The following is a 22,518-nucleotide window of genomic DNA, read 5'->3' on the forward strand; positions in this document are numbered from 1 at the left end:
GCGCCCCTTCCTTATCTTTTTCACTTTAAGTGTTTAGACAGCAGGCAAGAGAATCACTGAATAAGTTGTGAATGTTGGCGGGAAGACTTGAAAATCATTCTTTGAACAGTGTGGAACAACCTCAGGGCGTGTAAATGATACAACACTTGTTTCAAGCAGAATTTCAGTGTCTTTTAGAGCCTGAACACTTGTAATGTGAAGAAACCAATTCTGTGCCAAATCACAGAGAAGATGGGATTAAATGTATCTGTTTCTTCTGTCTGGCCCCAGACTTTCCAGATCCAAAAGAGAGACCCATTCCTCTACACGCCAGCTACCCACCTGGGCCAGATTCTGAATCTGCTCTGGTTTGGAGACCCATGGAGATACCATCTTAGGTCTTGGGATGTAGTGAGAAATCTCTGCGCCTGGCCAGATCCTAATCAGTGTTGGAGTGTGGCCAAACTGGCCTGTCCAGGGAGGCAACAGCTTCCTGAATATTGCAAAACATCCGGTCCAGGTCAGTTCCAGGTTGGGAAGATGCCCAGAACAGGGTAAAAGGTCTGAACAAGGACTGCCTGGGTGTTCCAACAACATAAAATGAGCAGGGATGGCCCCTGGTGGCCAGGCCCTTAGAATGTCTCCTATTTATCTTCTTTTATTTTTTATTTTAATTCCAGTATAGTTAACATACAGTGTTACATACAGCAGTTATGAATAGTTAACCTACCCTGTTACATACAGTGGTGATGTAGAGTTAACATACAGTGTTAGTTTCAGCAATTCTACATGTGATTCAGCAATTCTACATGTCGTGTAGTGCTCATCACGGTAAGGGTACTCTTAATCCCCTTTATTTCATCCCTCTCCCCACCCACCTTCTCTCAGATAACAACCATCAGTTTGTTCTCCATATAGTTAAGAGTCTTTTTTTTTGTTTGTTTCTTTTTTTCTTTGTTCATTTGTTTTGTTTCTTAAATTCCACATATGAGTGAAATCATATGGTATTTGTCTTTCTCTGTCTGGCTTATTTCATTTAGGATTACACTCTTTAGACTATCCCATGCTGTTGGAAATGGCAAGATTTCATTCTTTTTTATGGCCAAGGATATATATACACACATCCACACCACATCTTCTCTGTCCATTCATCTACTGATGGATACCTGGGTTGCTTCCATAAATCGGCTTTTGTAAATAATGCTGTCATAAACAAAGGGAGGCATATATCTTTTTGAGTTAGTGTTTTCCTGTTCTTTGGGTAAATATCCAATAGTGGAATTATGGGATCATAGGGTAGTTCTGATGAGGGAACAGAAGGCTGCCCGAGGACAAAACAAAAGCTGACACCCTCCAACTCCACCCCCTCACCCTGGGTGGGACATATGTGACATTCTTTAGGAATCTCCCACCCATCTTAATGTTCATACCTTGCTAGAGGGCAAAACAACCTTGGCAATGGCAAGGCCTCTGGTATCTGGTATCTTTGTAGGTCCTCTTTAGCATATGAAAGTTCTATTGAAACCTCCCTTTTCCTTACTTCACCCACCCCAGTGGTACAAAACCTGGCATCCCTCACAACCTGGGACAGCAGCTCTTCCTGCCCACGGGTCCTGTCCCCGTGCTTTAATAAACCACCATTTTGCACCAAAGATGTCTCAAGAATTCTTTCTTGGTCATCAGCTCCGGACCTCACCCCACCGAACCTCACCTATGCTCTAGAACTTCATCAATTCTATTTTTAATTTTTTGAGGAAACCTCATACTGTTTTTCACAGTGGCTGCTCCAGTTTGCCTTCCCACCCACAGGGCATGAGGGTTCTTTTTTCTCTGCATCCTTGCGAGCACTTGTTGTTTCTTGTGTTTTTTATTTTAGCCATTCCAGCTCTGAGGTGGTATTTCATCGTGGCTTTAATTTGCATTTCCCTGATGATGAATGATGTTGAGCATCTTTTCTTTTCTTTTCTTTTCTTTTTTTTTTTTAAAGATTTTATTTATTTGTCAGAGAGAGAGAGGGAGAGAGAGCGAGCACAGGCAGACAGAACGGCAGGCAGAGGCAGAGGCACAGGGAGAAGCAGACTCCCTGCCGAGCAAGGAACCCAATGAGGAACTCGATCCCAGGACGCTGGGATCATGACCTGAGCCGAAGGCAGCTGCTTAACCAACTGAGCCACCCAGGCGTCCCTGTTGAGCATCTTTTCACGTGTCTGTGGGCCATCTGGATGTCTTCTCTGGAGAAATGTCCATGTCTTTTTTTTTTTTCCCATCAGAGAGAGAGAGCACGCGCACAAGCATGGGGAGCGTCAGGCAGATGGAGAAGCAGGCTCCCTGCTGAGTAAAGAGCCAGATGCAGACTCAATCCCAGGACCCCAGGATCATGACAGGAGCTGAAGGCAGATGCCTAACCAGCTGAGCCACCCAGGCATCCCAGAAATGTCCATGTCTTCTGCCCGTTTTTAATCGGATTATTTGCATTTTTGGTGTTGAGTTGTATAAGCTCCTTATATATTTTGGACACTAACCGTTTAGCAGATAGTCATTTGCAAATATCTTTTCCCATTCAGTAGGTTGTCTTCTGCCTTAGTTAATTACTTTCTTTGCTGTGTAGAAGCTCTTTAACTGGATGTAGTCCCAATAGTTTAATTTTGCTTTTGGCTCTCTTGCCTCAGGAGACATATCTGGAAATGTTTCTTTTTCTTTTATTTATTTATTTATTAAAAAGATTTTATTTATTTATTTGTCAGAGAGCGAGCGAGAGCGAGCACAGGCAGACAGAGTGGCAGGCAGAGTCAGAGGGAGAAGCAGGCTCCCTGCGGAGCAAGGAGCCCGATGTGGGACTCGATCCCAGGACGCTGGGATCGTGACCTGAGCCGAAGGCAGCTGCCTAACCAACTGAGCCACCCAGGCGTCCCTCCTTTTCTTTTAAACATGTCATTTATAACCACTTCTCAGGGCCGAGGGTTCTGGAGAGGCCCAGGCTGCCTCACACTTCTCTGTATTACAAATGGGTAAACTGAGGCCTGGGCAGAGATATTTCCCCCCAAGGTAACAGGTCACACAATGAGGCAGGACAATAAAAGAATAGAACCTAGGTTTCTCCATCCATGGAGAATCCCACGGATGTCATTCCAAGTGACCGGTGTTCTTTCAAATTGACACTTGTTTTAAGTTCGGAGGAGCGGACCATTTAAACAATCTCCGAGGGGTGACTAATTGGCTCTTAAGGCATTGGGCGACTACCTGGTTTCAAGGGACCTTTAAGAGAACGCCCAAAGAATGACGCACGTGTCCTCCACTTCCGGGATCCTTGAGGCCTTTTCAACGTTTGGTTAATCCCGCCGGGCTCTCAAGGTATCTTGGGAAAAGTAGTTCCACTTTCCTACATACTCTAGGTGGCCGCTGTCTTGAAACTGCATTTCCCAGAAGGCTGTGCTCGTGGCCTCGTAAACCGAGCTAGGGGTGGGCGGCGTGAACGCCTCATCCTGCGTTTTATCATTTCTCAGGGGATTAGTGACAGTGGACGGAGATCTTTGGCCGCTACGTCCGTGGGCTGCTGGCCTGGAGGAGCTGTGCGCGGAGGCCGCGGAATTCGCCACACAGCTCTGCTTCCGGCCTGGGGTCAAAAAGCCTACGCGCTGCGTCTCCTTTAATCGCCGTGGGCGGGGCGTGGCGACGCGAACCGCGTTGCTATTGGCGGCGGTTGGGGGCGCGGAAACTGAACGGGCCGCAACGGCCGACGCAGCTTTCTCCGGCGCCTTGGGCGCCCCCGGCCCACCATGGCTGCACCTTGCCCTGTAAGTTCTCGCCGGCGGTGTTTGCCCGGCCTTAGTCTCCCCGCTGGGACTGTAGGAGCCTGGCCCGGGCGATGGCTGCGAGGGGGCTTCTGGGACGCCGGGTTCCAAGCCAGTCTTCTCCAGCCGCTTGACGGTCTGTGCAGGGGTCGCTGGGTCGGGACACGTAGTGAGCACCTCCTGCGCGCCAGACCCTTTGCGGACTGCTGCGGCGGACCACCAAGTCCCTGCTCCCTGGATTCTCATCCTAGCTGAGGAGACGCTAGTACTAGTACGTTTCGACTGGAGATCCGGGCCTCACTGGCCTGAGTCTCACCATCCTGGGTGGCTGGTAGGGGCTTTTTTGAGCGAACACTTGCTCGGACCGGACAGCTCAGGTGTGCATTGTGTTCTGGGCTGGGCGCCCTGAGTCCCAGGTTCCTCCAGAGGGAAGCACTCCCAAACCCCTCTTTTTGAGAGATTGTGTAAACATGTCTGGTCTTTGGGCTGGGTTGAGAGTCCGGAAGATCAGATGGTGCTCTGGAGAGCGGAAGGCCTAGACTTAGGATCCAGGCTTTTTGATCCCTATTCTAGCCCTTTCCACAAATCCCTCCCCACTTCTTTCCGTATATAAACCACCTTTCGGGGAGATGAGGAACCATAGAGCCTGGTGGGATGAGGAGATGGGAAGGGTGTTGGGAGGTCTCAGGAACCCCCTGGTCAGAGGTAGAACTGAACTTGCCTAGAGGTGGACATTATCTTATTCTTGTTCTCCCAAGAGGTTCAGATGTAGCAGTTGCTGCTCTGTTGGGGGCCCTCTCCCAGCTGCCACTCCCTTTCTTGTTGAAAGGGGGACTGGGGCAGGTGTGTTGGGGGTGGAGCTGGGCACAGGGCCCTGGGGGCCTTTGTTCTGGTTACAGTTCTGTGAGGTGGCATCGGTCTTACTCTGTTCCCAAGGACATTTTTTTTTTTACCAAGAGGAGGTTTTGCTGGGCTCCATGGTGTGCCCAAAATGCTTCTTTGAGGTTTCTGATATTTAGGGAAGGGGAGATGTTTGCATGGCAGGACTGTAACTCTTCAAGTACTAAGAGAAGCTGCTGTTGGGTGGTAAGAGTCTCTAGAATATTTTCTCCATGTCTTCCTAAGCTGTGTCCTGAACAGCTGCTTCCTTGACCTCAGTAGAATGGTGGCACTGCCCCTTGGGGCCTGTCCAGGCTGACCTTTGGATTCATTGGCCAACACTGGCTGCCAGTGAGATTGAAAGTGCAGAATCTGATTCCCGAAATGGGAGTTGCTGAAAGGCCCCCATTTCTTCTTCATTCTCTTAGAAAAATTGCTTTGTTGAAATACTCACATGTCCTAAAAGTCACCTTTTTTTTTTTTTTAAAAGATTTTATTTATTTATATGACAGAGACAGTGAGAGAGGGAACACAAGCAGGGGGAGTGGGAGAGGGAGAAGCAGGCTTCCCGCCGAGCAGGGAGCCCAACATGGGGCTCGATCCTAGGACCTTGGGATCATGACCTGAGCCAAAGGCAAACGCTCAACCACTGAGCCACCCAGGTGGCCCAGATTTTTATTATTTTATTTTATTATTTTTAAAAGATTTTCTTTATTCATTTGAGAGGGGGAGAGGCAGGCAGAGGATGGGGAGTAGCAGACTCCCAGCTGAGCAGGGAGCCGGACATGGGGCTCTATCCCAGGACCTGGAGATCATGACCTGAGCCAAAGGCAGACACTCAACCATCTGAGCCACCCACGCGCCCCACGATAGATTTTTATATACTGATCTTGCAACCTTGCTTAACTGGTTTATTAGCTCTATTAGTTTTTTAGCTATATGTAAGTTATAGTTATCTAGCTATATGAAAATAGTTATTTAGCTATATAAAAATCCTAAGGAGTTTTATATATAGGATCGTGCCTTGAGCATTTGTGAACCCTCCTGGCTGTTTGGAAGAGTTTTGACCCCTGGGGAAGCCCCTTCTTCATTCAAGTTTCACACATTTGACCCTGGCTTTCCAACAGGAGGACCCCTCGCTGGAGAGGCATTTTAAGGGCCACCGAGATGCAGTTACCTCTGTGGACTTCAGTCTCAATACGAAGCAGTTGGGTAAGAGGAGGCATCTTTTCCTAAAGGCGGAGTCTCTAGCTGGGAGGTGTGGTGTGAGGGGAGTAGGACACTGTGAGGACCCAGGTGGTTTGTCTAGACCTGCATCTGGCTTCAGCTGGCCACTGTCTGGGTGCTGGGCTCTGTGTCTCTGTGAACTGCATTCTGCATGCAGAGTGTGAGACTCAAGAGAGTCTGGGGGCCTTGCCAAGGGCACATAGCCTTGGGAGGGGGGCCCAGGGTCTGGGCTTTTCACTGCATATACCCCAGCCATCTCTTGGGTCTGGCTGGTGGAATGGCCCTAAACAATGGCTCCTTTTCCTTGGGTCCTCAAGTCTGTTGTCCACAGCAGTATGGGGGCATCCAGTGAGAAGGGCAAAGAGCAGAGCCACATACTCCCTACCCTTGTGCAGCAGCTGAGTAATCCTGCTTCTTGGTCGCTTGGGGGTTCTTATACAGCGTCATGGCTGCCATTTTCTTGTTTGTTTGTTTCTTTTTTTTAATGCATTTTTTTTCTTTTTAAGATTTTATTTATTTATTTGAGAGCGCGAAAGAGCACGGGTGTGCACGCGTGCACAAGTGGAGGGGAAGGAAAGAGGGAGAGAGAGAAGCAGACTCCCGGCTAAGAAGGGAGTCCAGGACCCTGGGATCCAGGACCCTGGGATCGTGACCTGAGTTGAAGGCAGGCACTTAACGACTGAGTCACCCAGGTGCCCCTGCTTTCTTCTTTCTATGGACAAGACTCCCCCTTCATCCCATGGTCAGGGTCCCCTGCCAGATGCTGCTGGTCACTATAGATGAAGAACAAATGAAGTCATTTGATCTATCTTGGGGAATCTCTAGGTTTCTGATTAACTTGGCCCCTCTCAATGGTAAAAGGCCATTGGGTTGGGCTGTAGGAATTGCTGTTTACTACCCTTCGGGTGTGACTATGTGGGTCCCCACAGGGGATGAGTTTTGTCAGAGGCCTGCTGGGTTGCAGCCTCAGGCTGGCATGTGAAGGGCATCTCTTGGCTACACTCCCCTGTTGCTGCTCGGGCTTGCTGCTTGGAGAGCTGACAGCCCATCGTTGCTCCAAACCCAAGCTTAGCAGTCGCTGGAAGTGTGGTCTGTCTCCTGTCCCCTCACCCCATCGTCCTGCTCAGAGGCTCGAGGCCCACCAGAGCTGAGGGTCACAGCATCCCTCCTTCCTCAGCCAGTGGTTCCATGGACTCATGCCTCATGGTCTGGCACATGAAGCCCCAGTCACGCGCCTACCGCTTTGCGGGCCACAAGGATGCTGTCACCTGTGTGAACTTCTCCCCTTCGGGACACCTGCTGGCCTCAGGCTCCCGAGACAAGACCGTCCGGATCTGGATACCCAATGTGTGAGTTACAGACTTGGAAGGGCTTATCTGAGCCTGGGGCCCTGGTGCCAGAGCTGTCCCCACTCAAGTCCAGAGTCCCCTGGCTCTGGACTTTTCTCGGTGGGACATCAGCCCAACTTCTGAAGAGGGGCCGTCAGAAGCTGGGGCTCCGGTTGGGGCCCTCCCCGCCGGGTCAGGAGAGGGATTCGGGGCTTACCGCTGCCATCTCGGCAGGGCTCCCATCTGATGCTGCTCATGCATGGCAGGGTGGGTGGTGGTTCTGGCCTTCCTTGTCGGGGGGCTGGGGCGGCAGGCCTGCACTGACGTCGGGAGGGGCCCCTGTGGGGTGGGGAGAGCATCGAGGTGCTCACGGGCCCTCTGGTCACCGCTCTGGGTTTCCTGAGTCGAAGTACTTGTCCCCGCAGCAAAGGCGAGTCTACCGTGTTTCGTGCCCATACGGCCACAGTGAGGAGTGTCCACTTCTGCAGCGACGGCCAGTCTTTCGTGACGGCCTCCGATGACAAAACGGTGAAGGTGTGGTCAACTCATCGCCAGAAATTCCTGTTCTCCCTGAGCCAGCACATCAACTGGGTCCGCTGTGCCAGGTAAGCCTCGTCCTGGCCCAGGTCCCTCGGAGGGACCCGGGCCTTGAAGGGCCCTGAGGCGCTGCTGGGCACCAGTGTAGCATGACCTTGGGCACACTAGTTCCTCTTCCATATTCCTGAGCCTCAGTTTCCTTATGGGTGAAATGGGAGCAGAGAAGTTGTCACTTTGTGAATTGTTGAGGAGCTTCTAGCTCACACGTGGCAAGTGAGTTCTTTGCCAGCCACGACTGAGTGTGTCACATCTGGGCTGATGTGGCTGGAAGCACGTCAGCAGGGGCTGTTTTGGAGCAAGAGCGACAAGGTGATGTCGCTTCTACCTCACTACGATTTCTTTTCCCTTTTCACGGCAGTCCTGCAGGCTACATGGGGTCATTCCCACTTTGCAGATGAGGACAGCGAGGCTCAGAACAGTGCAGTATCTTGCCCCTGGGCGCTCGCTGGATTAGTGGCAGAGCTGGGATTTGAACCTGCGGTCTACCGCTCAGAAGTTGATTTTGCTTGAGCTGCTGGATGGGGGTGGAGGCTTCTGAGGAGGCTGGTCTGGAGGCCAGCTCTCCCTTTGCTGTGGGGGGGCAGTGCTGTGGGGATGGGGGCCAAGTCACCCAGAGGACATTTCAGGGGCCAAGGATCGTGGATGTAAATGAGCCTGCTTTTAGGTATTCTGATCCTTTCTCTGTAGATCTCCGCGCTCCAGAGGAAGAGGTTGGGAGGGCTGGGGACCCTGGGAAACAAAGTGAGTCGGAGATCAGGGCCTATTACAGTGTTCTTCTGGAGACCCCACGCAAGTTACTTGTTCTCAGGGCACCTTTGTCCTGGGAGGTCCCTGACTGCTCCGAGAGGCTTCACCATTGGGCTCCTGAGAATAGGAGGGGCCAGGCCAGCAAACGAGTGTGGAACCTACACCAACCTTTGTGGGTGGGTCCCTAGGACCTCCACACACTTTTGTCGTTAGATGGTGCTCCAAGTCAAAAGTGAACTCAGGGGTCCTGGGAACAGGATAACAATGCTGATGGTGGCTTCGGGACACCTTCATGCTAATAGCATGAGCCATCAGCGCACACTTTGCCACATGCCATGTGCAGTGCTGGGGGCCTCATGTGAGCGACGCTGCTCCCTGCTCCCCGCGAGGTAGGTCCCGTTCTTACCCATCTCCCAGAGGGAAAGCCGCTTGCCCGGGATTGCTCAGGACCGGAGCAGGGCGCATTGCTTTGGCTGGTTCTGGAATCGGGGTGGGCAGGGCAGAAGGTGGCTGTGGAGGACAACGTGCCGCGTCCACAGTGGTGGTGTGACTTGTGCCCTGCCTGGTTCAGGTTCTCCCCCGACGGGCGGCTCATCGTGTCTGCCAGCGATGACAAGACTGTCAAGCTGTGGGACAAGACGAGCCGGGAGTGTGTCCACTCTTACTGTGAGCACGGCAGGTAAGTCACTGGACGCTGTCATCCTCCTGCAGGTGTTCAGGAAGAGCATGGACCTAGGGACAAAGGGGCCCCAGTGGCCTTATGTGGGGCCATGTTTCTGCCCCTCTCTGTCTCTGGATTCTTTCCTCTGTGAGCAGGAGGTTCAGCCTCATCCCCCTCCCCACAAATATGAGGGGCTGACTTCAAGGCATGTGATGCTTGGGGCCGCTCTTTTCCCTTCACTTCCCAGTTCTCAGACTGGTGACTTGTCTCTCTTAAAGAAGGTGACCCCAGACCTCCCCACATCACATTAGTATGTTACTTACCTATGGTGATGGTTTTATCAATGACAGGCTTGTCAGGTTCTTGTAAGTTCTTGGTGGTGGTTCCCATTGTGCCACATCATCAGGAGAGGCAGGGGCCTGCACTGGAGCTGGACCTCCTCTGTTCTCTCCTTGATGAACCCCAGCTTCTGCCCTCCTCCAGTAGGCAGTTGGGAGCCCAGGGCCAAGCTCCTCTGGAGAGCCAGCCACGATGCCAGCCTGGGTGTCGCGTGTGGGCATACTGGGGGACCTTAGCTTGTCTCCTGGAGATAGGTCAGCCAGCGGCCTTGGGGTCCTGCTGGCCCTTTGGGGCTGGGCCTCAGTGGGCAGGGCCTGCCCTGCCTCCTGCTTTGATGAGGGCTCCAGCTCTGACTCAGAACACCCTGAGTCATCAGCTGACCTCTTGGCTGAGGACCACTTTCTCTATTTGTATTTAGAAGTGGCTGCTGGGATTTGCTCCCTGGTGAGTCCACGTCCAGTACCTGCTAGCTACTGTTCTCACCCTCTCCTTGCTATCTCTTGGCCCCTGGTGAAGAAACAGGGCAAAAGGGAGGTCTTCTGTGTTTGGGGAATAGTCCGAGCAGATGTGCATGGTTAGGAAAGGATTGGATGTCTGGGGTCTGTTCAGAGCCCGGATGGTCCTTCTCTAGCCTGTGGCGGCCACTTTCTTTGCAGCTTTGTCACCTCCGTGGACTTCCACCCCAGCGGCACATGCATCGCCGCCGCCGGCATGGACAACACGGTGAAGGTGTGGGACGTGCGGACACACCGGCTCTTACAGCACTATCAACGTGAGTGGCCGTGCGCCGCCATGGCAGGGCTGCGTGGGAGCAGGCAGCGGGCTTGTCAGTCTGGTGCTGAAGTGGCCCCGAGGATGGCCCCGGTCAGTGGGGAAGAGCCCTGGGCCTGCTGGGATCTCCCGTGGTCTGTAGTCTGTGTGTGGCCATACTGGCTCAGAACACTGGCCTGGAGGCGGATCGTGGCACTAGCTGGTGTCCCCCAAGCCCTCTGGGAATCTTACACATGCTGTAGGGCGAGACGAGGAGCTCGTGGGGGGTGTCTGACCATGGCCCTGCTCACGGGCCATTTCTCAGGGGCTGCCTGTGCTACTGGCCTAAGGCAAAGGGGGCAGGTCTGTCAAAGGAAGTCAGTGTTTATGCGATCTTGGCCACCTCTGGCCTCATGGTGTCCTCCATAGATACAGAGCCATGAACCAGATGGAGGATCCACTTAGGGTAGAGACCAGGCTCAGGAGACCGCCCCGGGGCTGTGTGCCCTGATCCAGCGGTAGCCCTTGGGAGGCAGAGTGGCCGGCAGTCAACATGGGCTACATCAGGCTCCAGCTCGGGGGTGGGGGAGGGACGGATTTGGTATGATTAGGATGAGCTAGCCGAGGGTACTGGAGTATGGAACTGTCTTGAGAGCAGGTGTGACTGGGCAGGGCCCTGAGCCACCTCAGTTGTGGGGATGGGGCCAGGGAAGGAAGCTGGCGAGGTCCATGGGAGGAACTGGGGCAAAGTGCAAGGGGCAAAATGGTGGGTGGGCCCGTGGCCGAGACTGGGGAGGGGGAGAGCTGGAGTTGTTTGAGGACCTGTGGTCGTTGACTTGGGACTAGTCAACTAGTCAAGTTTATTTATTTTTTAAAATTTTATTTATTTTTATAAATAAAAATAGAGAGGCAGGCAGAGATGAGGAAGCAGGCTCCCTGCCGAGCAGAGAGCCCGATGCGGGCTTGATCCCAGGACCCTGGGATCATGACCTGAGCCGAAGGCAGAGGCTTTAACCCACTGAGCCACCCAGGTGCCCCTGGGGCTAAGTTTAAAATCCACGGGCTACGTTCCAGAATTCACACCTGAAAATGGGGAGGATGTGTCTGGACAAAGGTGTGGGACTTGGGGTTCAGAGCTCTCCTTTCTACCCGCTCTGAGCCCTTAGCTGATTCTCAGATGTTGAGGATGGCACTTTCTTGAGGTAACTGATGTGAGAAGATCTTCCAAGAAGAGGGAGAGGCTCCTGGTCTTAAAAAGCACATGGTGGAGGGTGGCCTCTGCAGCCAGTCTCTGCATTCCTAGTTTCGTGATGTTGGGCAGGTCACTTGACTCCTCTGGGCCCCCTGGAACAGTGATGGGATCTCCTTCGCAGATGGTGTTCGTAGGGTAACAAGGTGGTCTGGAACCAGGTGCTGTGTTCGTGATGCCGGAGTTGCCAAGTCTGGGTCCTGGAGATCCCGGAGTAGGGAGTCTGGCCTGCACTGCCCTACACCACCACCAGGTGGCAGAGGCTAGCCGCATGACTGGTTCCTTCCTCCCCAGAGCCCCGTGTTTGTCACAGCCACTGTCCCAGACGGAGCTTCCAAAATAGAGCAGCTATGCGTCTGCCCTCTACTTGGAGACCACAAGTCTCCTTCCCCTCCTTCAGGCTTTAGAGGCCTCTCTTCTGCTCTGGGCCAGGCCTGGGTTAGAGAATGGGCACATCTGCATGGTTAACTAGGGGAAGGTTGGCAGGTGTGGAGGAGCGCTGGGCAGGAAGGTACCCCTGAGTGTGGGGTCAGGAGAATGGGGAAGGGAAGGTAATGAGGCACTGCAGGTTGGGAGTATAGGCTCTTTCCTATCTGTAACTGGGGTGGTAATAATACCTTATGGGGTTTGTGAAGCTCTGTTGGGGGAATCCACGTGAGTCCTGGAAATGTGGTTTGTACCATAGAAGTATTTTTCTTTTAATATTTTGTTTAATTTTTTTTCACCACATAAGTCTTGACACTGAGGGGAGAGGATGTCTAGGCGACCCTGGGAGGGTCCAGCTTCACCTCTGATGGATCAGGAGCATGGGTCTGGGTTTGTAGAATACACAAGCAGGTACCCATTGGGGAGGACCTTGAATGCCATACTCTGACCTATGGTCCCAAAGATGCACTCTGGCTGGCCGTGCTGGGACTGGTCCCATTGCTCGAGGAGTGAAGGTCTGTCTGGGCGGACAGCAGTGCTGGGAAGTCTGCATGGGCGGGGGGGAAGTTGATGCATTTGGGTGACTGGTGGATGGGCTGCTTGCACCTAGTGTCTGAGTGAGGGCCGGGTATCTGAATGGGGCGGGGATGGGGCCCAGAGGGATAGGTTTTGGAGATTGACTGGAGTCAGGAGGTCATGCTGTGGGTTGAGCAGCCAGCTGGGCCCAGGAATCGGGGGGCTTGAGAAGGACTGAGGCCATATCCTGGGTCCCTGCGATCGAGGAGCTGCAGAATGGAAGGTCCACAAAGCAGCCAGAGTGAGGGGTAGAAGCCCTCTCTCCCAGTATGGGAGGGCTGAAGGGGCAGAGCCAGAGGCACGAAGGAGCACTGCGTCTCCTGAAGAGTGTGATTGGGAGGAGGAATGATGTAAGGCAGTCGAGGAGGGTGCCGGGTGCTGGAGAGAGGTCCCTGGAGTTCTTGAGGGGGCAGTCTTGGCAGTGGGTGGGCATGGGAGGTCAGTGACTGGCAGGGCTGGGGAGGTGGTGGGAGGGCTCAGGTGGTACCAGGAGCCAAGCCCTAAGGGGACGGGAGGTGTGAGAGGCTGACAGGCCCTGCGGAGAGATTTCAGTGGGTTTTTTGCTGTTGTCCTTTGCTCCTGTGACAGAACCACCGGTGTCTTATTCCTAAGCCACCCTAATATGGATCAGACGCCTTGGGTGGCTTGGAATACCCCGGGTTTCCTCAACTCCCTGCCCAGTGCATGGTGCATGGTACATGGGGCAGCAAACTCATTCCACTGGCTCTAAGCTCACCCTCTAGGGCTCCAGGAGAGCCTGGTGGATCTGAGGACATTGGCTGGGGGATGGAGCCCTCACCTTTCTGCTGCTTGAGGGCATGGCTAGGTCTGCTTAGGTCCAGCGGCTTCCCTTAAGGGCTCCATGGCCGAACTTTCTTCCTGTGAGGCTCCCCCTCGCCCCTTCATGGCAGCTGCTCCCTCATCCTTAGAGGAGCTGGGGCATCTGTTTGGAGGCTGGTTCCCGAGAAGGACTTCTGGCACTCTGGTAGCACATCCCTGAACTCTTTTCGGTTCCCAACCCCTGGAGGAATGTTTTTAAGGCTGCCGTGACCCCTCATGTCTCTCTTGGTGACTCTGGATGAGTACCAGGCGTTCCTGGATACGCTTGGGGCATGTGAGGTTGTCGGGCCTTTCTGAGACCCTTTGATTCCTGGTACTGTGTGTGGTCAGCAAGCCCAGCCTGCCCATGTCCAGCTGCCCTGTGGTTGCGTGCATCACAGAGGACACTTCCTGTCCTGTGCTGGGTCTTCGGGACTTAATTCGGGCAGCAGCAGGCAGCTGGCACCATTTGTCTCAGGCAAGGAGTTTTTGGCTCTAGCCTGTCACTGTGGGGAACGGTTCGGTTCTGGTTTCCCAATTCAGCAAGGAGACAGTGGGGCTGCTGGAGCCCTGGGGGTGCTGGGCCCCACGGAGGTGGGTTCCGCTCCATATGCTCTGAGCCCACATTAAGGCTGTTCAGACATCTGAGCAGCAACCCCCATCCGGAACTCACAAAGAGGTTTGTGGCTCACAGGCACGTGCGGGTCCGCCATCCAGTGATGGGCTGGGGGCGGGGGGTAGGCGAACAGGACAGGGCTACTCCCCATTTCACAGATGGGCAGTTTGAGGCTTGCCCATGGTCCCGCAGCTGGGAAGCTGGGGATCTGAATCTCCAACGGAAGGCCTCTGAGTGTAGCGACCACATGCTGGCTTCCTTACACCATGTTAGATCTCGTGATTTGCTTCCTGAGGTCCCTGGGAGACTGTGGCTCAGCCTTCTCCCGACATTCTAGTTAGAGCTCAGAGTCCCAGGTTCTCTATTCCCTGGTTCCTACCACACCCCTCCACCCTACCCCAGATGTGGTCATGGAGGGTCTTCAGGGGGCTGTGCAGTCAGTGGGGCGGGCCTGTGTTCTTTGCTTGACATTTGGAGAAAAAGCATTGGTCAGGAGGGCAGAGCACTGTCCCACATAACCTGGCCTTCCCACATGGCATCCCTAAGTGGGCATTTATGGGACATTCACACTGAGGCAGGTTTTGAGCACCCTTCCCTGCTGGTATCAGAGCATTGTCATTGTGTGACTCCGTGGCCCCTGGAAACCCAAGGTCGCTGGTGACGCCAGTGGCACGTTGTGAGAAGCCGCCCCGGGTGAAGAGAGCCGAGCCCTTTGTGAGGGTGGTGGACTGGGCCTCGGCCTGGTGGTGCCTGCCTTACAAAGCTACCTCCTTACAAAGCTACATCCTGGGTAGCTTTGTGTGGGTGCCTGGGACTTCTCCGGGCCCCCTGGTCCGTCTGGAGCCCACTGGAGAGTGGGCTGGGTTTGTGGAGGGCTTGTACATGCAGGGCTGTGTAGGCAGCGGGATTGTGGGTACCTAGGACTCTCCTTAGGCCACGTGCTGCCCATAAGCGATGGCCAGTTCCCAGTGCATAGGGTCAGGGTCTGCAACGGCCTCCATCCCACCCTCTCTGGGCTCCTGGTGACGTGTAGAATCTTGATGTTGGTGTGTTTCTGACCATGGGTTGGAATGTCTTCCCTGCCCTCCCCCCTTCGCTGCATTGGAAGCAAGAAGAGGGCCTGCAAGCTTTGAGCTTGATCAGAAGTGGATTGTTCTGGACAGTCACTGCTTGGGACTTTATGGCGGGAGCCTCCCTGGGGGACTGTTGTGCAGGGTTGATTCTTTGGATGAGGCCTCCCTAGAATGTGTCTCCCACCTCCATGGAGCGGCAAGGGCTGCCCCAGGCTGGTGGGGCGGTGGGAGAGGGAGGAGCATGGGGAGGGCCAGGCAGTGGGTCCTGCTATCTCATACATCCTCATCCCCCAGGCTGAACGCTCTTCTGGAGTAAATGGTTCCAGCTGTTTTCATCCCAGCAAGGAGAGCTTTGATATTCCTGCCGTTTAAAATGGAGCAGGACTTCTGGTGCCCGTCTCTGGGGGAGATTCTCTCTGTGGGGTAGACCTGTCCAGCTGGGAGGCCCTGCATGGTATCCACATCCTGACCAGCCGCCCTGGCAGTGTGGGGAAGCCCTGGACTCCGTGAGCTCGCCCTCCCCTGATCCACACCCTCCTGCCCCCACTGCTGCTCTGCCAGCTTTGCCTCGGCTGGGGTGGGGTGGCGTTCATTCCAGGACAGGCTGCCAAGGGCCACAGGCGCAGGGAGGTAGACGTGCCAGGAGCAGCATTTGAAGGGGTCCTGGGGAGGTAGAGGTGGGGCAGGCTGCCTCACAGAGCTGTCCCGCTGGGGGGCTGAGGGGTTAAGGGTGACGGGGCTCCCCTCCTCCCACCCCACTTCACTACCAGCGTGAGGCAGCAATCTGGCGAGCATCAGTGGCCACTCGGGAGCACAGGGCCCTAGCTCTTAGCTTGTAGACACCCGACCTAGAGGGCTGGTGGGAGGGTGCTGAGCCAGACTGGGCTCCTGCCTCCCTGGGCATGACTCACTCTTTGGGGGGAGGGAAAGATTCACTTTTTATCATTCACCCAGTTGTGTAATCACAGTGAATGTATTCTGATGGTTAAAAAAAAAAATCTGGGACACCTGGATGGCTCAGTCGGTTAAGTGTCTGCCTTCGGCTCCGGTCATGATCCTAGGGTCCTGGGGTCGAGCCCCACACTGGGCTCCCTGCTTGGCGGGCAGCCTGCTTCTCTCTCTCCGCCTGCCTTCCCGCCCTGCTTTGCACACACACGTGCTCTCGCTCTCTCTCAAATTAAAAAAAAATCTGGAAGTATACAGAATAAAAATGAGAAGTCTCATATTCCTGTCCTCCCCAGAGGACTCTATAGAAGGTCTCTGTTTGGAGCTTCTGTCCACTTCCCTCTGCATGTGCGTGTCCCCTTCCACATGTGGGTACTGGCAGTCACATTCTGTTACGAACGTTCTTTCTGCTTCTGCTTGTGGTTGGCTCCTGCCTGTTCAGTTCCGATGGGGTCAGCTGTGGCTGAATTCTCTGGCTCTCCATGCCCCAAGTCTTGGCAAACACTGAGAACCCTGACCTCGCCCACCCCCAACAGCCTCGAGTGTGGGGAGAGCGGCAGGCTGAGGGCTCTGTCCTCTGTTTCTGTGGAGCCCCTGTCAGTGCCTCTGCAGGCTGGCTTGCAGAGCTCTGGTGCTGGAGAGTACTCAGACGGAAACACTGTTATGTAAAGCCCTGGCTGTCTCCCCTAAGTGTGCTTGGGAACTTGTACCCACGCTCCCCAGGCATGCTGGCACATTAGCTGGGCTGGTGTCTGGGGGGGCTCCCTGTACCCCTGTGGGCTCTGCGGATGGCCGACCTGTGGTGGGTGTGTTTCTGGCCTAACGCTGGTTGTCGCAACCTCCCAGGGCCAGGCTGAGGGGCTGGTTTTAGAATTTGTCTTTCTGTTTGTAGCAGTTCTGATTCGGCAGGCCACGGTTATCTCACCCTCACTGGTGTCCCCGACCTGGCCCACGGATGAAGGCACTGAGGCTTCTTTTTTTTTATTTTTTTTTTTTAAAGATTTATTTATTCATTTATTTGACAGAGAGGGATCACAAGCAGGCAGAGAGGCAGGTAGAGAGAGAGAGAGGAGGAAGCAGGCTCCCCGCTGAGCAGAGAGCCCGATGCGGGGCTTGATCCCAGGACCCTGAGATCATGACCTGAGCCGAAGGCAGCAGCCCAACCCACTGAGCCACCCAGGCGCCCCGGCACTGAGGCTTCTTAAAGCAACTTCTTTAAGAAGGTGTAAGGTAGCCGGTGTCACGTTGTTGTCCCCACAGGGCCTGCCTGGGTCCAGCTCACCAGCCGCTTTCTGAGTCCTGCTCAGTGTCAGGCGCTGAGCCGGGAGGCCAGGACCTGACACAGCCCCTGCCTGGTAGAGCACATAATTTCATGGGGGACCTGGCCATGAGTCAAAGAGCTACACCGAAACGTGAAAGACTGCGGTGAAGAGTGCACCCACTGGAGCCTCGTGGTGCTTTGGGGGGACAATTCAAGGGGGTGGCTCTGATGAGATCGGGAGGCTTCCTGGAGGAGGTGACTGAGCAGTGAGCTGCAAGGTCGGGGCTGGAAATGGGCAAGAGTCTCCCAGCTCTGTGTGGAACAGCTGGGGAGCTGACGGGCCGGGGTGGCTGGATTGCGCACCCTGGGATGGGGGGGGGCTCAGGCCGGGCCACTGGGGGAAAGAGTCACACAGATGAGGGGGAGTTATGGAGTGGGTAAAGCGGCAGGACCTGGAAGCTGTGGGTGACAGCCAGGGCAGCAGAGAGACCGATCAGGGACAGAGGCCAATGGTAGGCCCCTTCCCACTGCACCCCAACCCATGGGTGCTGAGGTAGAGTAGGAGAAGTGGACATAGCATGTCAGGGTGCTTGCTCAGGGTCCTACGGTGAGGGACAGTGGGGAGGCGGGATCGGAAGCCAGGCCTGACTGGCTCCGGAGTGTGAGTCTCACCATCTGCCCGCCTGCCCCGATCCCCCATTCGGTTTCCCCTAAGTAGTGGTCAGAGAGACAGAGTGGACGCTATGTTTGAGCACTCCGTTCTGCTCCAGCTCGACTGCTCCATGCGCTGAGGACAGGCATCAGGAGACACAGGGCAGGCGGGAGCCCATGTGACAAGGGCACGGACAAGTCCTCTACCTCTCCCAGGGGCTGTTGTGGGGCTCCCCTTGTCATCAGAGCTGTGGCCACCCTGGCCTGGCCCCGAGCCAAGCCTCGGCTGGCCCCAGTCGCCCATCTTCAGGCTCCGGCTGCATCCCCGGGCCTCTTGCCAGCACCTGACTGACGTCCCCCCTCTAGTGCACAGCGCAGCGGTGAATGCCCTCTCCTTCCACCCGTCTGGAAACTACCTGCTCACCGCCTCCAGTGACTCGACCCTGAAGATTCTGGACCTCATGGAGGGCCGGCTGCTCTACACACTCCACGGGCATCAGGTGAGGGCATCAGCCTGGCGCTCGGTGATGTGGAGGGAGGCGGAGGTGCAGTCTTGAGGCCCATGTGGGTCTAGGGAGTGGCCGTTCCCTTGGCATCCCCGCTGGGGATGGTTTCTGTGGTCCCCTCACAGCCTGGGCAATGGGGTAAGATGCAGAAACAGGTTCACCCCTCACAGAACCTATGACCTCTGGCAGAAGTGCTGGGGCTGGTACTATAGCTGAGAAGGGAGTCCAGGGGTTAACTTTGGGGGTGGGAGAGGCATCTGGACATGGTCACACTTCCCCCAGGGGGCTGCATGGAATCTGTCCCTCAGTGACCTCCAGTGTCCCTTGGGTCCAACATTTGAGTAGAGGCCTGGAACCCCTGCCCTGAATGGAGGTCTCTTGGGGGTTCTCCAGACACGATGTCTTTGGAGACAGAAACCACAGGTGTCTCTCAGGCAGGGGCTAAGGGAGAAAATCTTCGTGTATGTGTGTGTGTGCGCGCGCGTGTGTGTGCACATGCGCGCATGTTTGCGAATTCCTGGAATTGAATGGAGGGAGCAGAGACCTTCTCTCAGAGTGACTTTTGCCAGCGTAGCCAGTGGCCTGGACTCCGTGGGCGGCCACTGACCAGCACTAGCCCCTGTGGGCAGGCCATGGGAAGGTGGGCCGCTTCCAGCGCCCAGTCAGGAAGTGTGGCTGAGCAGAACAGTCATTGGAATGTCTCCAGTTGGGACATAACTGCCACCACCAAAGGGGGCAGGGAGTGCGGAGACCAGAGCTTTCTTTCAGTTCATCCCCTTCTCCACTTGTGAGAGGGAGGCAGGCAAAGAGGAGAGCAGGGGTGGACTGTTGAGGGCTGAGGGAGGCCTGCTGTGCTCATGCATCTCGTGCCGGCACCAAGGTGTGAGGTGTCCAGGCGGGGGCTCTGGTTTCTCCTGCCCTCTGAGTCGGCCATGTGGGGACCATTGGCCATGGCTTGGGGAGGGGGCGGGGAGTGTGGGCCTTTTCTTCTGCTCTCTTGGGACTTGGAAGGCTGCCTGCTCCCCTCAGCCCATGGTGACCACTTGTGCTCCCTGTCACATGTCTGGAGTGCAGGACCGGTGGTCCCCTCCCCGCAGCGGCCGGCCCATCTAGGTGTAGTATCTGGCCTCCGGGCGACTGCTGGGAAGCCACCCTGTCTGCCCTTTGGCAAATCGGTTGTTCAGACTCATGTATAACCGGTTTGGGCTCTTCAATAACCAGGAGGATATTTTAAAACCACATGAATTGTGCTCTCCCCTCCAACTCCCCACAGAAAGAAAAAGCAATATCCAGAAACATCACGCAAACAGAGGCATGCCAAGTGATCACCTAGGGCTTTTGGGATGTGTGTGTGTGCGTTTGTGTGTGTGTGTGAGGGTTCTTTTTTAAACTGTTGACTCACCTCTCAGCCTAATAAGCCTTAAATGTGTTGTCTAGAATGCTAGTGCCATGTTCAGGCACAGCATTGAGCACGTAAAGGAAACCTGTTGACGTTCTCCTGTAGAGGTGACACAGGGAACAAGGGAAACTGCGCAGTGGTTTGTTGGCTGTGGAACCTGGAGATGTGGGAACTAGGCTGAGGGACAGCTGGCAGTTCATACAGCCCTGTGCGGGCGTGTTGTCCTCCTGGGCTCCCTGCTTGTGCAGTCCGCTCCCTGGCCCGTCTCTCCGGGGAGCTGTGAACCTGGACTCTTCGGGGACTTGAGCATTCACGTTCTGTTCCAGGAGGTGGCTGAGTGCCCCATCAGGCCCGGGTACCACCAGCCACTTCCTGAAGCATGGGACTGAGCAGCCCCTGGGCTCCCGAGTGGATCGTCGGTGCCTTGGGCTTCTGTCCTGCAGGTGAAGGCGGCGGATTTGAAAGTACTTCCGATCCTGGTGGGGGCAGCCGAGGCCCAGGGAGCGGTTGGGAACTGCAGGGGTTGCACACAGCTTCAGGTGGCAGGGCGACGACTGGTGTTCAGGTCTCCACAGTTCCCACCTTACTCACTTGCCTCACACGTATGGCTTTTAGCTGTCGAGTTGTGATTTCGCTCTGTTTTGCGATTCCCGGTCGGTGTAGGAGGCCAGCAGGCTTTGTGACCGCTTGTGTTCCAGCCTTGCCTGCGGCGTGACCTCATTCTGGTCCAGCAGGAGGGAACCCCATGAAACTTAGGTTTGGACTTGGCAGCCCTCCTTGGGACAGTCCCCAGGCATGGGAGGGAAGAGTTGTGGGAGGGAAGGCCAGCGAGTTGTTCTGCCAAGTGGAACGCACCTCCTCGTGCTTCTAGTTCCACACCTGCGAGAAGGGACAGCCCAGGCTCAGGGTCAGGCCTGCCGAAAGGAGCCAGCTGCAGGGGGCTGAGGCCGGCGGGAGGCAGCCCTTGGCTGGGAGGGCGCTCTGGGTGTATGCCAGGGAAGTGTCTCTCTGTCCCCATGTGAGGGCCAGGCCTGAGCCAGCCCCTTTGGGGGAGCAGTGAGGGAGGGTCAGGGAGGAGAAGGAGGCTCAGGGCAGGCAGTGCTGTGGGGCTGACACTCTGATCTGGGTTGAGGCTAGAAGTCTGATAGGCCATTTCATGGTCTCCTAAAGGCACAAGGGCACCGGGATGGAGGTGCTTGTCAAGTGCCAAAACTAAGGTCAGGATCACCTGACACAGCCCGGGTCTCCATGCTGCACTGAGGACAGCTCGTCAGCCCAGGAGTCTGGCCACAGCAGCAGTTTGCTGGTTGCTGTCTAGCACACAGTCGGCCATAGCGCCAATCGGCCCATGTGAAACTGGCTCCTTTTGTGGGGTTAGGGGTGGATGTCAATCCTAAGTTCATTGTGGGCCTCAAGGATTCTGGTGTTTCTCTCCTGCAGTCCTGGCCTTGGGAGCTTCGAATATTCTGAGCTTCGAAGGTTCATTCAGAGGAGGTAGCTGGGGACCGAGAGAGGCTTCTGTCCCATGGGAGCTCAGTGCCACTTTGGCTGTCCCCCAGGAATGGTTCCTTGGCTGCTGCTAGGGCCCGTGGGGGCTCTTCAGAGGCTGCTGCCACATGAGTGTCTTCGAGTGATTGAGCACCGGGTGCTGGGCCGAGAGCTGGACAGGCCCTTTGCTCTCTGCAGCCCGGGGGCCCCAGGCCCTCAGCAGCTCTGCTGGTCCAGCTGTGAGGGCTCTCAGCAGTGAGGAGGCAGCTGGTGGGGCTGGTGGGACAGGCTGAGGGGAGCCCTCTACCTCAGCCAATCTGCCCACCCCAGGTGCAGGGTGGACGCAGTAGGGAGGGCACTGGCAGCCTGGATGGGGCACATTGCCTTCTTTCCTCCACCTTTGTCCCCAGGAATACCAGGGCAGTTTCTCTCAGCGGACTGAGCTAGTAAAGAGCCTGCACCAGTCTCGTTTGCTAGCGTCTTTGAGGAGAGTGCTAGGAGCCATTCTGGGGGCGGGGCACAGCCTTGTCTGGCGGGTGATGGTGCTCAGCTTTTTTAAGGAAATACCCCAATATCTCCAGGAACAAACAGCTTGTACCCACCTGTTTCTGGTTTCGAAAAGCCACGGCTCCTCTCCCACCTAGTTCAGCCGAAAAGCCTGAGCCTCAGGAGGCAGGAAGAAGGCTGTCAAGGTCAGACCATTCCAGCTTCGCCTCTTACCCTGGGACATTGGGCAGGACCTTGAGCTCTTCCTTATTTGTAAGAACTGCTGCATCTGTCTCCTAACAGGGGAGCACGTGTCTACACTCCCCAGCACCTGGCATGGTAGGTCTTTACAGATACTGGTCCTTTTCCACTTTAGCTCTTAGGAAAGATCCCAGGCTGCTCTAGGCGAGCGCTCGTTAAAAGGCCATTGAACGTTTGTGTTACGGGCACGGTCCTGGCAGGCCGCGTGGGCATTCCTCTGTAGGAAAAGGAGTCCCTGGTAGGGGTCTCTGATGGGCCCGGCCCATAGCCACCAGCCCTGCCCTCTCGGGGCTGGGGAGTGCCTGTTTCCCTTCCCTCCATCACCCACAGGGTGTTTCAGGGGTTTATCTAGCTCTTCGTTTTGTTTGGGCTCATCCTCATCTCCCCTAAAACACCCTCTTGCTTTGGCTTCTCTTTGGCCACACAGCTCCTGATAACCTGTCCTTGCACAGGCTTTCTGCCTC

The 22,518-nt window shown here is 55.3% G+C and overlaps 1 protein-coding gene across 3 annotated transcripts in view; it reads left to right on the forward strand.

The window, feature by feature from the left end:
- The first annotated feature begins 3,456 nt into the window (after window positions 1–3,456).
- POC1A (POC1 centriolar protein A) overlaps window positions 3,457–22,518 on the forward strand; it is a 68,917-nt gene continuing 49,855 nt past the window's right edge. The window contains exons 1-7 of one of the 3 annotated variants that reach the window (XM_044253454.1): window positions 3,457–3,773; window positions 5,777–5,861; window positions 7,054–7,225; window positions 7,630–7,809; window positions 9,120–9,227; window positions 10,205–10,320; window positions 18,281–18,414. In XM_044253454.1, the coding sequence (XP_044109389.1) occupies window positions 3,756–3,773; window positions 5,777–5,861; window positions 7,054–7,225; window positions 7,630–7,809; window positions 9,120–9,227; window positions 10,205–10,320; window positions 18,281–18,414 (813 nt within the window). In that variant the 5' untranslated portion in view covers window positions 3,457–3,755. Of the gene's footprint in view, window positions 3,774–4,008; window positions 4,042–5,776; window positions 5,862–7,053; window positions 7,226–7,629; window positions 7,810–9,119; window positions 9,228–10,204; window positions 10,321–18,280; window positions 18,415–22,518 lie in introns of those variants that run through there. The other 2 variants (XM_044253455.1, XM_044253456.1) reach the window with 2 other exon arrangements.

Source organism: Neovison vison, chromosome 6 (assembly GCF_020171115.1).
Source record: "Neovison vison isolate M4711 chromosome 6, ASM_NN_V1, whole genome shotgun sequence".
Classification (NCBI taxonomy): Eukaryota; Metazoa; Chordata; class Mammalia; order Carnivora; family Mustelidae; genus Neogale; species Neogale vison.